This window comes from Idiotropiscis lumnitzeri, chromosome 8, assembly GCF_059441095.1.
Source record: "Idiotropiscis lumnitzeri isolate Australia: NSW breed Sydney's pygmy pipehorse chromosome 8, RoL_Ilum_1.0, whole genome shotgun sequence".
Lineage (NCBI taxonomy): Eukaryota > Metazoa > Chordata > Actinopteri > Syngnathiformes > Syngnathidae > Idiotropiscis > Idiotropiscis lumnitzeri.
In genome coordinates this window covers 15,578,125-15,593,611 of record NC_142398.1, presented here as the reverse complement: position 1 = coordinate 15,593,611, position 15,487 = coordinate 15,578,125, and the positions used below count along the sequence as shown (strand labels likewise).

The following is a 15,487-nucleotide window of genomic DNA, read 5'->3' as shown; positions in this document are numbered from 1 at the left end:
GTAAGAGCCCAATTACCTTCAACAGACGGCATCCAAACAACTCAAGGTGGATTATTTGAATCCTGATAATCGGAGTCCTCGGGTTTCACTCACTTAACAAACAACAGTCGTAATTGCTCAGTTGGCTCAGGAAGACAAGGGTCAGTAAAAGTGAAGTGTTTTACATCTTGCAGCGACCTTCCACATTGTATCTTTGTCGTCTACACAGCTGCAGTAGAGGAATAGTCAACTTGCGACAAAGGCTAATGGAGGACAAGGAAGCTCTCACCTCTCTGCCACCTGGTGAGATCAAGCTGAGAATAATTCATTTATATTGTTTATCTAAATTGTGCAGGTGGTTGTTGTCAATGACTGTACAGTAGACATGTATGTAAATTGCTAAAAAACTTTAGTTGATTAGGCCTTTAAAGACAAGTCAACCACAAAAAATTATTTTGATTAATATGTTTGGTGCGCCTTCACTAGTCTAATGGTGGCATTCTGTGACATGTGTGACAAAATGGCCGCCCACTGAGATGGCTAACATGGGTGGATTTTACTGCTTAACTCATATTCCGCAAACGCAATTTTAATCAGAATGCTATGTTTTGATGAGTGGGCCTGCATGGAAAATATTTTTGTAAATATATATTTTGGGTTGACTACCCCTTTAAGGAGATGGTGTTAGTAACTACTTAGCATACATCTGCTATTAAAAACAGCAAGGATCCAATTGACCCAATTCTCCAGTTTCCTGTTGTACCGTCATCACATCACACCTTTTTTATTCTACCAATTGCTCTTTGTCTTTATTTCTCTAGCTATCCATCTCTCTGACATCCCTTCTACTTCAGATCAAGCTTTCCTGCAGGCAGCGGCCATCTTCCAACATCTACGTTCGGAGAAACCGCTAAGGCATCAGTTTCTGCATTACGAGAAGAAGACCGACATGCTGTCTATGCCTGAGAGCGGAGACAAGAGAACTGAGCAACAAGCCTTCCAGTTGGCCTTCAACACACTCAAATGTAGGTAAAATTAGAATAATCTCAATATTCTACTGGCAAATGGAACTTTTCAGACAACACATTAACCCTTATTTAAAATAAGGCTTTTTCCAGCACAAAATGCATGTTCTTTAATAAAGATTTTCATGTTGTTTTGCAAGCAGACCAAGATTTACTCGAGGAGATAATGATGGACAGCCGCTTCCACATGTCGCAGCATATTGTGAGTCCCATCCTGTGTGACAAAAAGTCCTGTCTAAGTCCAAATAAAATTTTAACGACACGCTCACTGACCATTAAACTGCCTCGTAAGGTTGCCATGTGTAGTCGTTCTCCGCCTTATGCTTGTGCACTATCAAAAAATGGGGGGAAAGAAGGATGGATGTAAGAGGCCATTTGTATTCACAGCTGTGTATATAGTCAGCCCAGTTATGGTTTTCAAATGATATATTGGCAACAAAGCACCTGGGAGTCTGTAAATGTCACAATAAAGAATGTGTGATGACACATACATGGATAAAGATAGTGTGAGTGTGAGTGTGTGTGTGTGTGTGCAAATGACTGCATTTTGTAGTGGAACACACCTAACAAGCTGACGGGTCGTTTGTCTGGTGCCATAAAAGTTTCAAGCAAGCACAACAGGGAGTTAAAGTTGGGAAAAAATGTTGACTCTTCACAGAAACGGAAAATCAACTTGTTTGATGTCAAACATGTCCCGAATGGATGCATTCATTAGTTTGGATACAAAACGGATTTTTGGATTTGGGGGGGAGGACAACTTACAACTGTTGACGGAGCAAATGTTATCTGTGCGGTGTGTTGTTGATATTGAGTACACCGCTCACTATGTCTCATCATGTTTGGGGTCTCCCGCATTTTAAAAATGTGTTCAATATTAAAAATCAGTACATATTTATTCACCTTTCATGCCTATAAGCATGTTGTGCTCAGAAAATGCAAAGGTGAAAAAATCCAACTCAAATCAAACCTATTTTCAGCCCGGTGACCTACTGCCACTTGCAATGGTGATGCTGTGCGACTTTCGTGATCGGAGCTTTATGCCGTGTGAGCATTCAACAAAGGAAGGGGAGGAGCCTCAGCAAGATGTGCGAGATCTGGAAAGCAAGCTACACAAGTACGCGTGCAATGAAGCATTTACATCTGACAATCAAAACTGAGTCTAACTCCTGCAGACGGATGTGTATGTTTGGATGTATGCCAGGTATAAAACCAAGCTGGCAGCCTCTCTCGCTCGCTGCAGAGTCAAACACAGCCTGCAGAGTGCTTCTCAAGTCTTGCCTAAGGCTGTGAGGAGCAGACAACAGCAAGCGAGACTTCTTCCTCTTTATGCATGGGTCAACACTCTCAAATCCAGGTCCAAATTGACTTCATTATCAGATCCATGCATGTATCACGTTGACCCATCAGACAACTGTATGCCCCCAATTATCACTTTGGATTCTTAACAGTGTGGAGGAAGTGTGTGAGCAGTTGCAGCTCTGCGGGATGTCTGAGGTGGACCATGTGGCTGAAATCGGGGAATCAGCATTCAGCAGAGACCCCCTATGTCTTGACACATTCATCCTACCTCAAAAGTTGCTTGCCTCCCGGCAGCTCAGCCACATCACTACTACTTACACACTTAACATACAGGTAAGTAACGTGTGTGTGCTGGAATACTATGAGTCAATATATGCTACAAATCTGTAATAGACAGCTCAATGTAAGACCTGAAGGTGAGGTACACACAGAACAATTTTCTTCGTGTGAGAGACCCCACACAAGATGAGACAAAATCGGCAACAGTACGCTGCCCACTCATTAAAAAAAATTTTTTTTTTTAATTTGGGTCCTATAGCCTATAATTTAGAATACAACTGAATGTATTAGAAGCTAAAGAAAATGGGCACAGTAGATCTATGGTAGCTACCTAGGGTAATCAGATGTTAGTAACTCAGTAATAAACATGCTCACGATACATTTGTACTCCACTGCAAACTATAACAAAAAGGATTAGCTCCAGTTGACCTAATGCGGACAAGTGGTTTAGAAAATCCAAGACTTGAAGATATATTTTTTTATCACAGTATGACAAAATTAATGTCCTTGATGTGGAAGTGCCTTATGAAGACCTTTTACATGTTTTGAGAATTGCTGCTTGTGAATTTAGAGATTATGCTAGAAAAGTGAATAAAGGAAAGGCTATTTTATTTTGAGCAAAAAAGACACTTGGCCATGGTGTGCGTTTGTACTCACCACATTGTTGCGTGACTGTGCAGGACAGGAGCATGTGCTTGACGACGAGTGCGTTACGCCCCCTCTTATTCGAAAGCGCCAACGTCCTGGTGGCGGGCTCCTTCTCAGCCCTGACTCTGGCTCATGTGGCCATCGTGGCTGCTGCCTTTTCAGGCAGCGTGCTGGTGTGTGCTGGTGATCACACCATATCACAACTGAAGGACATGCAGCAGCTACTGAAACAATTGGACGCAAAAAGTGAGCAATAAATGAGGCAGAATGTGTAAATAAATATGAAATTATCATTGATATGAGCGTCACACCCTGCAGATGTGCGCATCCTACCTGAAGCGTTCTTCGCTCTGGATGAGTGGGACTATGCGATTGAGCATTTAAAGGTCATCATGGTGTTTCCTCAGTGCTCATCGTCTGCCCTCAGTGATCCTGTGGACATCATCCACCGTGAACATGGAGGTGTGCAATGATTGTCATTGAGAAGGTCCTGACAACAAGGAGGAAATATATTAGGGGCATGTGATGACTTGAACTCAAACCTAAGCTAAATAATGCTAAGATGGGCTAAACTAAGTGGAGCAAGGCTAATGTTGTCTAGCTCAATAAATAAATATAAAATAAATATTACAATTTTTTTTTTACTTGACTTGACATGATTAGCTCAGCTAAGATGAAATGTAACAAATGTAACCAAACTAGACTTGGCATTATTGTGAGAACAACCCTAACCTGAGATGAGACGATCAAGATAAAGAAAATCGAAGAATAAGAAAAGTTAATTAGCCACCAAGCTTAGCTTTTAAGATACAAACTAGATATAGATGGAAATGTGACATTCACACACTTATTTTTCTCAGTTTTGATGAACAAAAAAAAAATCGTATAGTGTAAATTATATTGTTGATGATTTAAAAAAAAATAATAATACTCCTTTCCCTTTCCTCGAGAGACTGGAATCTGCTTCAAGACTTGTCTCGTGGTTTAGTGTCCCAGAGCAACATAAACAAACTTACGACTCAGCAAGCAAGACTACTGGCCCGCGCCTTAACCTGTGAGTGTGCATGCACACACCGAATCATCATCTCTGTCGTGCTTCCCAAAATATGGCTTGTGGACCACTAGTGGTCCACAGGAAACTGTAAATGGGCTTTGAGTAATTTGGGCTAGATTTCATTCTGAATCGATCACGATCATAATTTAATTTAAAAAACTAAACCATTTAAATAGGATCGCTGCTTTTCTTTGGGGATATTCATTGAGTATTTATTTTTAAATTGGTTAAGAGCTGGTTGAGAAACACCTTTAAATCCAATGTGTTTAAAGTGTGCCAATACAGAAAGGGTTTATTTGTAGTTTTTACTGCCTGCATGCACTTATTGAATACAGAATTTAAACGGGTATGGTATGGAACGGGGTCAATATATTTTATAAGACAAGAACCTCTGTCCAAGATATTCATGTCTGTAAATTTATATGCATAGAAAATATGCCTTCCTAAACGTTTTAGTTTTTGAAAAATCTGCCAGCAACATTTGCACAAAACACCTCATTTGTTGTTAATGCAACTGGCATGTTTCGAATTCTAATACAAATGGTACAAATCCATTGAATGAAATCCCTCTATAAGTCCCACAGGTTCAGACCGTGCTCTACTGCACACGCTCAGTATATGGTGAGGAAAATGAGCAGCTGGTGAATAGAGTGTTGGAAAAAACACACACTCCCTCCAAACTGCTGCCATTCAGGTAAACACACTCTGTCAGAGAACAGTGGTACAAAGGCTCTTAGATTTTTTTTGGAGCATTTCTATTGTCAAAGGCAACAAAATGACATTTTGTTCAGTACTACTTTTGGTACTAGCCTGGTACGAGAACAAGAGACAATGCAGCTCGAGCTCAAAGCTATAACGAAATTTTTTTTAAAAAGTTGCAATAAGTAGACGAAAGACAATTGAAGTCAAGGCCAAAGGCGGCGAGCACAGTTTGAATGCAAATATGCTGTTCCTCCAATACTGACAAGCGTGTGTGACAGGGAAGTTCTTCTGCCTTCGGCTTCCTCTCATTTGCGTCAAGCAGCGTAATTGTGATTTCATGGCCAGTTGGATTCTGTCACTCACAGTGATTTTGCCTTCTATATAAAACCATTGGGCATGTATTTAAACTGAAAGTGATGGGGCAGTTAACTTAATAATGGATTTTCTCCAAGGCATAGAAGTGAATATGCTTGAGACGAAGGCAGTGGCGTATTTTTTTTGTTGTTCGATTGACATAACTTATTTGCAATCTAAAGTGCCATTGACTAAATGTCTGCTTTTTCATTAATAATTCAAATGTAAAGAGAAGGTCTTCTCTGCTGCCCAAAATGCTATCAGCACTGACCTACATTCACAAACTATGGTCAATTCGAAGATATGTTCCATAAAATACTTATTATTACCAACAGTTACGACTCTTCATTTTATAACATTTCTCTTTCAGTATTTTTTTTTTGTCCAATCAGATTTAAGACTATGTGCAGGCATGTTAATCTTATTTTCCTCTGGCTTTCGGAATCAGTATCTGGTCAACTTGAAATATATTACGAATGGGGTTGATTCTCGAACCAATTAGATTTAAAATCTTTCCCCACGGTGGCCGATGCACTGGCCCTTATTACTGTCATAATTTTTTGTCCTCTAAATGCTTGATTACAGCAAAACTAATCTAATAGTCAGCATCTCCATTTAGTATGATATATTTTATGACTAGTTTTGTCAAGTTATTAGATACAGTGAGTATTGATTTTGAACTGCTCCAAATTGATGTCACACAGTAAGGTGGATAAAGTCAAGTGGATCAAGAAGGGCCCGGGTACCAAACGCACGTCCCACCACTGCATTTCATTGCCTTGAAACCAAAGTGCTGAGAGAACCCAAACATTTGCAAACAGAATTCATTTTTGCCAGATGTTCCCACTTAATGCAACCAGCAGTGACAGCTGGCAGTGCCTCAGAGCATCATGAGAGTGTGAAGGGTCTGATCCACAGTATGAGTCAGATTCAATGGTGTGATTGCGTTAGAGAATTAAGTACTATATCTTGGTGTACTTTTATCAGCCCCCTGAGGTCATCCATAACTAACATGGCACGGGATGTTTGATACTCGTGATGTGAAGTCTTAAATTAACCTAACATGCATATTTCTGGAATGTGGGAGGGGTTTGGAGTACGAGGAGAACATCCTGGTGCTGATGCTGGGGAAACATATGGTGTGGTTTCAATTAATACATCCACATAATTCTGTGGACAGATCAACAATGCTGTTTAAGTCTTAGGTCACCTTCAGATGTTTTTTTTTTCTTTCCCGTAATGGTATAGAAACCATATTGTATGCTGTGCCTGCATCTAAATAATTGCACTTCTAAATATTACCAAAGTAAACTTCTTAATGATATTCTAATTTATTGAGATGCAACTCTATAACTAGAATCATGCCGTGTTTGCTTTCTTCATATGTGCATTAGTCAGTACTTTTTAATCAAATTTTCACCAAAATCTAAACAAGCCTGTGATCGAAATGATCGGTTTGTGTGGAATCCAACTATAAGCGGTTCCTTCTATGGAAATGATGACTGTATTGTTACCTTTTATGTGACTGCTGGTCACGGTCTTTCTCCCTCAGAGTGAATGGACCCATTTTCCCGGAAGACACTCAGTCAGGAGACACAACAGCCAGCAAGTTTTTCAGGCTGGAACCCTCTGCGCTTACCAGTGGCTGCTTTGTGGCCCGTTTGTCTCGACAGGTAAACAGTGGAGCTTGTGTGCCTGTTTGTGTGAGAGACAAGCAGAGTAGACGTGAGCGGAAGCATGTGCATGTATTATTTGGTGACGGGAGTGAGATGGTGAGGTTGTGCTGTTTAATCAAATCAAACTGAGAAAAAAAATATCACTGCCATCAAATTTCTTTATTTTTACTATCAAAAAGATGATTTGATGTCCTTGTGTAAATGTTGTCACTGCGTGGGTTAAAAATGCTGACTGGAGCAAAAGGTATTGTCTTTCCTCTTTTTTCTCCAGGCAGATCCGACTAAAGTGGAAACAGTCCAGGAAGTGCTGGCGAGGGCAGCGGCCAAAGGCCTTCTGGATGGACTTTTCCCTGGACAAGCGAAGGCGAAGAAGGAGAAAACCAAGAAGAATCCTGTGGGACATTCAGACCCGGAAGAGGACAAAGGTGAAGGAGAGGTCAAGGGTGACGAGGTCGTAAAGGAAGTAGGACGCAAGAGGAGAGTGCTGAAGAAAAGACGGAAACGTAAGATCAAGTCAAAACACGACAAGCTGGTTTCCAAGCAACATTCAACTGGTCACAAGAAGAGAGTAACAACACAGACGCATCACAAGAAACACATTGTTAAGAGCAAAACAAGAAAAATACCTCGTCTGACACTCAAGCTGATATCCTCCACCAAACCTTTCAACCACGTGTTTGCGGCAACCACCAAGCTGGAGTCATTCACTGCCTCTGCTAAAAAAGAGCTCTCTCCTGCCAGACCAACAGGACAAAACACAAAGGCAAAAAAGGCAAACAAAACGACGAAGAGTAAAGCAGAAGGTCCAATGAGGAGCTATATGGAGGAGATGGCCACCAACGTGGCAATCAAGTCAGATTTGATCCTCTCACTCACCTGCAGCTCTCTGAACAGCGACAGCGAGATGGGCCTTAAGCAGACTGGAGACTCCACGTCCCAGCAAGCTCATAGGTCTACTTCTCCATCATCGACATCATCATCCTCCATCAATTAAATACTGTATTAAGCATTCCACCAATCTACAATGTAAATATCACAACTTGTATTTTTTAGCTTAAAACAGTTACGTTGGAAAAACCTTGAAATATTACATTTATGGTAATCATCGGTCTCAGAGGACGTTCATTCGGTGTTTCAATTTGACGGACAAAAAGCAGATGACAGAAATGTCAAACGTCAACATTCTATGGAAGCGTATTTCTGCCACACCAGAAAAAAAACTAAATAAACAAACACCAAACTTATCATGTAAACGTGAAAGTTATCATGGGAATGCCAGAAAATTATCATATAAAAACGTGGAAATTATCATGTGAAAATGTGAAACTTGTTACCTTGAAACAACACAGAATGAATAACACGGCTCATTTAAACAACTTGATTAATTTCTATTTCGTTCTTGGGTTAAGACAAAGAGAGATTTTACAGTTATAGTTACGGTAGTTATGTAGAAAGTATGTGTACGGTCAAGCGTATTTTTTCACATTTGAGCTAAAATGTACCTTTCACATTTTTACATGATATGTTTCACATTTTAACAAGATAATTATCACGTTTTGAAATAACAATGTTCCCGTTTTTTACCTTTTTTTTTTACTTGATAAGTTTCGTGTTGGCTAGTGAAATAATAGACACACACTTACACACTACTGGGTATTGGACGACCTGGCTTCTCTTAAAAGGTCCGTCTTGAAAATGGCCTCGCAAGTGTATCTCCAATTAAATCCACACTTGTCCATCCTTCGGCCATCATTGGTTTAAACAAGCAAGAATATATTTCAGATTTTCTTAGGGTCGCTAGCTCCAGTGTGTTGATTCCGCATAGCGCTGCTCCCTCACAACAGAGTATCCAATCACAAGACTCGTTCATCACGTTCAACGTAAAGCCAACAAGAAGGCCTTTTACGGTCATCAACTGGTGATCTAATTGGCTATCGCAACTGTCGATCAACTGTCACTAGACGGGCGAACCAATAGCATTAATGTTGCTGTTTTAAAAAATGACATTTAAGTCCAACTGTGGATGTAAGTGATTTACATTTCCATTCACTTAAAATAAAACTATTCTAGAGCATGACATGATTTTGAGTTGATTTGCAGCAAAACGCTGCTTGTAAAGTTCGAATCCCAATTTTGGAACATATTTTCAGCCAACTGCATTTTCAAATTGAATAGAACACCAGACTTTCATGACATATTTCAGACTTCACCCTGAAAAAAAACTAAATAAACCTGACATTTCATTTTCTGATAAGAGAGGGATTTAATACAGTCTTAAAATTAAACTGGCAGTCAAGTGTAGTTTACGCACAAGTTGATGCAGACTGATGAGTCCGTTTTAAGATGCTGTTTATTCTCACAATTGGTTACATTGATAACGTGTACAAATCAGTGAGCAGCAAACAGGAGGCGACACATCCATTGGCAGGAAATGGAGTGTGTGTTATTGTTGTCTATGAGACACTGGGAGTCCTCTGCAGCCTCTACCTCCTCCTCCAGCAGAGAACATCCAGCTCTTGGTGGAGATTTGCATTTTTTTTTCCCTCTGCAAAGCGGAGCCTGTTGGAGCGTTGCGAGCACTGAAACAATGACTCAAAATGAGACTTCACGAGCCCCCATGAATAAAATCAGTCTATATACCTGTATAAAATAGAATAAATAAAATAAAAATATTTCTGTTCAGTACATACAGTCTCTCTCTCGATCGTCCTTGGGCATGCAAGGCATTGTAACGACTCTTGCCATGAAAAGAATGCATAGATAATCGCTTATCAGGCGTCAACTTAATTGACAACTGAAATGAAAAAGTAATTATTTGCTTTCGTTTTCTTATCTACAAGTTATATGTTACACTTTGGCCATTTGGTGAGTTCGGAAAAAAAAAAAAAGGCATTTCAATAAAATAATAGAAAAGTAAAAACATTCACAATGAAAGTAATAGCTTATTACAACAATAAATGTTACCTTACATGGAGACTATGTACATACATTTGTCAACCCGTTCACATTTCAATCAGACAAAAGGTGGCGAGAAGGCTGAGTTGCTGTTGCCAGGCGATTTTCCTGTCAATGGTAAGTCAATGTGTTAATTTACCATGTATGTTGCTTTAGGATTTTTTTTTTGTTCATATAAATAATAAGTTATGTGTAATAAAGAAAGAAAAAAAAGCTCAAAAAGATTCGTCTGAAAAATAAGTAATGTGACGTGTGAGGGGCACTTGTGGAAAAAAAGATAGGAAACTGTATACATTAAAAAAAAGTGGTGTTTTGAAGCACAAGAAGACTAGAGACATCAATAGCAGCTAAAGGGAACTTCCTATTAGCTTTACGAAATATCCACATGTACATGGGTATTTTTTTTTAACGCAACAAAACTTTGGCAGACTGATATTATAACACAAAACGACGACAACAATTCACTGCCATCAGGTCGGAACAAATTTATGCTATTGGTCAGTCCACACTTGTGAGTGCTTTTTTTTTTTTTACCTCACAAATTATTGAACAATCTAAAGTGTTGAAAATTGGAAAAAAAAATGCATACAAGAATGAATGTAAAATGGTGTGACACTTAAAATAAATATCCATGGAGCCTCTTTTCCTCTTATTCTAATTAGAATCACATATAAAAGTCTACAATGATGACTTGACAAATTTGAGTGTGGACTTGAGGCCAAAATGCATAGAAAAAAAAATACCCCTGTTAATGCCGACATGCCATTAGTTAACAAACCCAAAGAATGCTTGGGATTATTTTTTTCCTTCTCACAATGTGAATAAAATGACAGCAACAAGTATAAAAGCACATAGCTGGGGTCCTAACGCTGAGCGGCAGCACTTCCTCCAGCATGTGGATAACGGAGCAGCAGCATGCCCACATCTGCGGGGTGTGAAAGCAGCAGTCTCTCTTCCGCCTGGGGCGAGCTCAACGTCACCCCAATCAGTCTCTTGTGTCCTCCACCATTATGGCTATCATCTGTCATCATTCGAGTGGTGACAAAATGGCGAGTATGTGAGGGGATGCTTCGGGTGAAGGGTCACCACTCGTTTTTTTGTTTTTTTTTTTACATCCTAGCCAAGCATCTGTCTTTTCTCACGCCTTCAGATTGTAAAAGCAGCAGTGATGTACTGATATTGCCTCGAGTGTATTATTTGTTGAGGAAAGGAAGTTTCATGCGGGATCATGGGAGCGAGACACATTTTTATTTATTCCTGTCCTCGTTATTGAAGTCGTCATTGTCAAACTTCCTTTCACAGAGCTTTTTACCATCTTCTGCGTGTTAAGTGTGAGAGCAACTGGGGAGACCCGTAGACATACGTACATAGACACCACCTTGCGCAGTTTGGCCTGCTGCTACAATAAGTCTTCGGTTCAGCCATATTGGAAATAAAGTAAGAACCTAAAATTTATAAAATGATAGAATAACAATACACTATATCCAACACAATCTGTGTGATGATGGTACATAATGAAATATCGGTATTGAATTTAATCTGAGAATTGAATAACCAGGACTATGTAAATGTGAGATGTGAATTCCTCAACTCACACCAACATAGTGCATTGGCACCACAATGCCACTAGATGGCACCAGCACTAGCTGACGTAACTACGCAACAGCATTGACAGAATAAACGGTTCGCTCGAGCAGTATTTAAAAAAAAAAATTTCCATGTACGTCAAAGGTCAAATATACACTCCACTATATAAAAATCCTCTATTATTTTTTTGGGATGAGAATGAGTGAGTCATTCCCAACACAACAATTGTTCAGTGTTAAACCCATGACTTTAAAACTCCATCTTCAACGATTCCGGCACTCCACATCCAATTGGGCGGTGACTTACGAGACAGTGCACAAGGTGGTGTCGATGTCGAATTGATGTCTACAAGCGAGGCGCCATTAAACGCTGACAAGGTGGGCGTAAACAAACTTGACCGAGTGTGCGAGGTCATGCTGCAGCACGTGCAATAACGACGGGGTGTTGTCTTTTGTTGCCCCGCCCTGAGGGGGATGCGAGACGCTTTTATGTACATTGTTCACAATTAGCCGTCTCACACCGATACGCATGAGCTTGATTGAGTCTTGTGGTTTGCATTTGGCAGGGGGACATGACCAAACTCTGGAGGGTCTTTGCTGTTACCATGGTTACAGGAGTCGATGGTACTTTCTATAGTGGTGCGGGTAGTTACCATGGCGACTGGGTGCAGGGTACGGCCGGGGAAGTTGGTAGTGCTTGGTGCTTTCGCGGTCACTGCGGTAATTCAGTGACGGGCCGCTTCTGTTTGAGGGTGTCGATGAGGGAAAGGACGCCCCGCTTGACGCTGGTTGAGACCCGGCGGGACACGGAGTCGCCCGGTGGTGATGAGCCGCAGGCCTTCTGGGAAAGCGGCCGCGCCACCAAGCACTTCTGGTACCGCAGCTGAGAGATGGGGACACACACACACACACACGCACACGCACGCGCACACACACAGAATAGCCTGAATGCAGTTCTTACATTCAACTTTTAATAAAGTGAATGTGGTAAAGCCCTACAAGGCAGATAGCTTTTTATCTTCCTAACTTCAGCATAAGCCACTTTCACACTGCCTTTATGACAAATCTGTGCATAAGTGGCATAATGCGTGCCCCTTTCAGACACTTCACAGAAAGTGGGGACATTGCCGTGTCTGAAGTATGCAATAGCAACATCTGCTTACAACATCAAGGGGCACAAAATATCTAAAAGTTGTCAGATAGTACTTTGGAAGAAAGAAAATCTGCAATATCAATTCAACCTCCATCTTACGCGGGCGTAGCATGGTGTCGAATTTTTAATTGAGGTGAAACGCCGCTAATTTATCTTTACAATTCTTGGTGTGTTGGACAAAATGCTCCAACGGACCGCATAAGGCCCACGGGCTGCTTGTTCCCCACCACTGCTTTGATCCAATACAGTCAAGGTGATCATTTCCTCCGACAACTCACCATACAAGCAGCCTGAACGGCCTCCGACACACTCCCCGCGTTGGGCTCGCACCAGAACACGTGACAGTCATAGCGATGGCTACCAGCGTCCATGATGAAAGCAAACGTACGCACGTCGTGCCCCACGCCCATGAACGATAGGAAACGTACGCGGCACTCCACCAGCACTTCCTCTTCATCCTGTTTGGGGACATGGGTGAGATATTGTCAAGAGTCACGTGAAACAAAGTGCTGCCTCTTAATAAATCGGACCACTGGAGCAGATGAGCTTTGGATGCTTCATCTTAAATCTATAAGCTGCTATTTTTTTACTAAATAGGATTGTTTCTTGTGCGCGGTTCATTGCGCAACGCTGCAATTTTTCAGACATTTCAATGTCAGACGAGTGGCTGACCTCGTCTTTGCTGATGGTGACTGTGGCATCGGCCACGTTGAGGGCCACCGGAGTCCAGTCCTCTTTGCCGGAAGAACTTACTAAACTACCAATTGCGCCATTCAGTATATCCATGCCTGCAATGAGAAGGATAACAGTCACATTTTAAGTACAGTAATCACCACTATACGGGTATTGCAGTTTTAACAGTCATTTGAAAGTCTATAAATTACCATAACATTTATGCTAATTACCAGTAACTGGTCTAAGGTGTTCCACATTATAAGTTCGCATTAAAATTGCGGACTTCCTTTGGATGAAATTATATAGTTTGGTGGAACGTTCTAGTGTTCAAATTTATTTTGTTTTATGCGTCAGTTTGAAATTAAGCTTCAACTATTCAACTACACCAATTTCAGGTGGGAGAAACACCTACCTATCGGTCTGGCAACGGGCATCATTCCGAGGTAGAGCACCTGAAACTTTTGAACCAACTCAGTCTTTGGTGTGGGGAATTCTGCCAAAATAAAGATGAAATGGTTTGAAAGTAATTCCAGTAAGTGGTTGGGTGCCGAGAGGTGAAGATGTTGATGAAGTACCAACCTTGTAAAGGCAGATCTAGTCCTGCCTGAATCCTGTCCTGGAAAGAGCCTCCTGCCATCGCTTTGGCATTCTTTCGCTCCGTCATAATCTGTATGTGGGTGAGGGATGGGGTGATGGCCAGAGGGAAGAAAGGGTGAGGAAGGCAAGGCATGTTAACGAAGCAGATGGTTCAACAAGAATGTAAATGCAGTACAAATTTCCCCATTGTGGGACTAATAAAGGACATCTTTATCTTTACTTTTATCACTTTAGCATATATCGGATTTTTCATTGAAACGTTTAGCTGGTGTTCAATGGTGTTAAGGTAAATACAAAAGTTTGATATTAATATAGAAGACATATAAAAGTCTAAAATATTTTGAATTTGATTGTAGAGTTTTTGTGGGTATTTTCATACCCAGGAAATTTATATAGTGCACGTCTATGATTACTTTTACTACTATGGTTTATTGGTTAAATGGACTTCTTGGGTGGCAAAAAAATGAGTTGAAGAGAATTTTACAGACATTGATGAAAAAAAAAGATATCATTGGTTTGTGGCCTCCTAGCAGATTCTCAAGACTTTTGAAGAAATGTATCGTTAGAAAAATACAGAACAGGCTAAATAATAATACATTTTGAATAGGATATGAATTTAAAGATTTTTAATAAAATGGTTTCACTTCACATGTATCCCAACATAATGTGTGATTTCCAGCTAAAAGATGAATTCAACCATTCATCAACTAAAAATGCATATTACCCCAAACTCTGTTACAATGCATTGTCTGGAGCTATTTGGCGCGACTTACCCGGGAGCAGATCTCATGGAGGCTGGTGGCAATGGCTTTGGCCGGCGTGTCACAGCGGAACACATGGCATTTTAGGATCCTTGTATTTTTATCCCGTGCCACGTACGCAAAATCCCTGTGAGGATAGGACACAAAATTTTTAGATGAATATAATAAATGCACAGTAAAACGTGTTTCAAACACTAACTTATGCACATTTAATTCAGAACTTCCGGTGTGCCGCGAGATTGAGCCCACCTATTATTGGTACCGCACTTTTGAGAATGACAGTCATAGTTAATCCCAAAGGTGTTTCATCGGGTTGTTCTTCCATACAAAATCCAGCTAAGCACACTATTGTGCACCTTGCTTTGTGATGCGGGATGAGCTGACCTTTTGTCAGATAATTACACTAACACACTCACACGCAAATGAACACACACTGGCCAGGTCGATGGACCCTAGAGATGAATAGTGCAGTGTGACGTGAAAGCGAGATAAATAGACTGACAGCAGGCGGCAGCACTGAAAGTGATCAGAACGTAAGGGGAAGGAGGGAACAACACACACACATGGGAACACTCTTACGCAAAAAGGGTACATTGCAATAATCTCCAGGGAGCTTCGTGTGTTTTTTCCAAAAAATTCTCTCAACGCGTAACAGGCATAAAGAGTCTGGTTTCTCTGGAATGATCTCATTTCTCTCTCTGCGTCTGTGTGCAAGGTATAAAAACATGTTTGCAGACAGAGAAG

At 40.7% G+C, this 15,487-nt stretch overlaps 2 protein-coding genes across 4 annotated transcripts in view; one reads left to right on the top strand and one right to left on the bottom strand.

Annotated features, from left to right (window-relative positions):
• Positions 1-469: 469 nt before the first annotated feature.
• Positions 470-8,590, top strand: LOC148332362 (protein NSUN7-like). The gene is made up of 12 exons (XM_088303398.1): positions 470-482; positions 801-1,004; positions 1,148-1,206; positions 1,982-2,118; positions 2,206-2,358; positions 2,453-2,636; positions 3,263-3,476; positions 3,549-3,692; positions 4,183-4,284; positions 4,861-4,978; positions 6,893-7,013; positions 7,288-8,590. The coding sequence occupies exons 1-12, from the start codon at positions 470-472 to the stop codon at positions 8,008-8,010; spliced, it is 2,172 nt and encodes a 723-aa protein (XP_088159524.1). The 3' UTR covers positions 8,011-8,590.
• Positions 8,591-9,348: 758 nt separating this feature from the next.
• The window catches only part of apbb2b (amyloid beta precursor protein binding family B member 2b), a 41,780-nt gene continuing 35,641 nt past the window's right edge, over positions 9,349-15,487 (bottom strand). For all 3 annotated transcript variants that reach the window (XM_088302490.1, XM_088302492.1, XM_088302491.1), the window contains 6 exons: positions 14,756-14,870; positions 13,965-14,052; positions 13,798-13,878; positions 13,383-13,498; positions 12,989-13,168; positions 9,349-12,440 (listed from right to left, as the gene is read on the bottom strand). In XM_088302490.1, the coding sequence (XP_088158616.1) occupies positions 12,270-12,440; positions 12,989-13,168; positions 13,383-13,498; positions 13,798-13,878; positions 13,965-14,052; positions 14,756-14,870 (751 nt within the window). In that variant the 3' untranslated portion in view covers positions 9,349-12,269. The remainder of the gene's footprint in view (positions 12,441-12,988; positions 13,169-13,382; positions 13,499-13,797; positions 13,879-13,964; positions 14,053-14,755; positions 14,871-15,487) is intronic.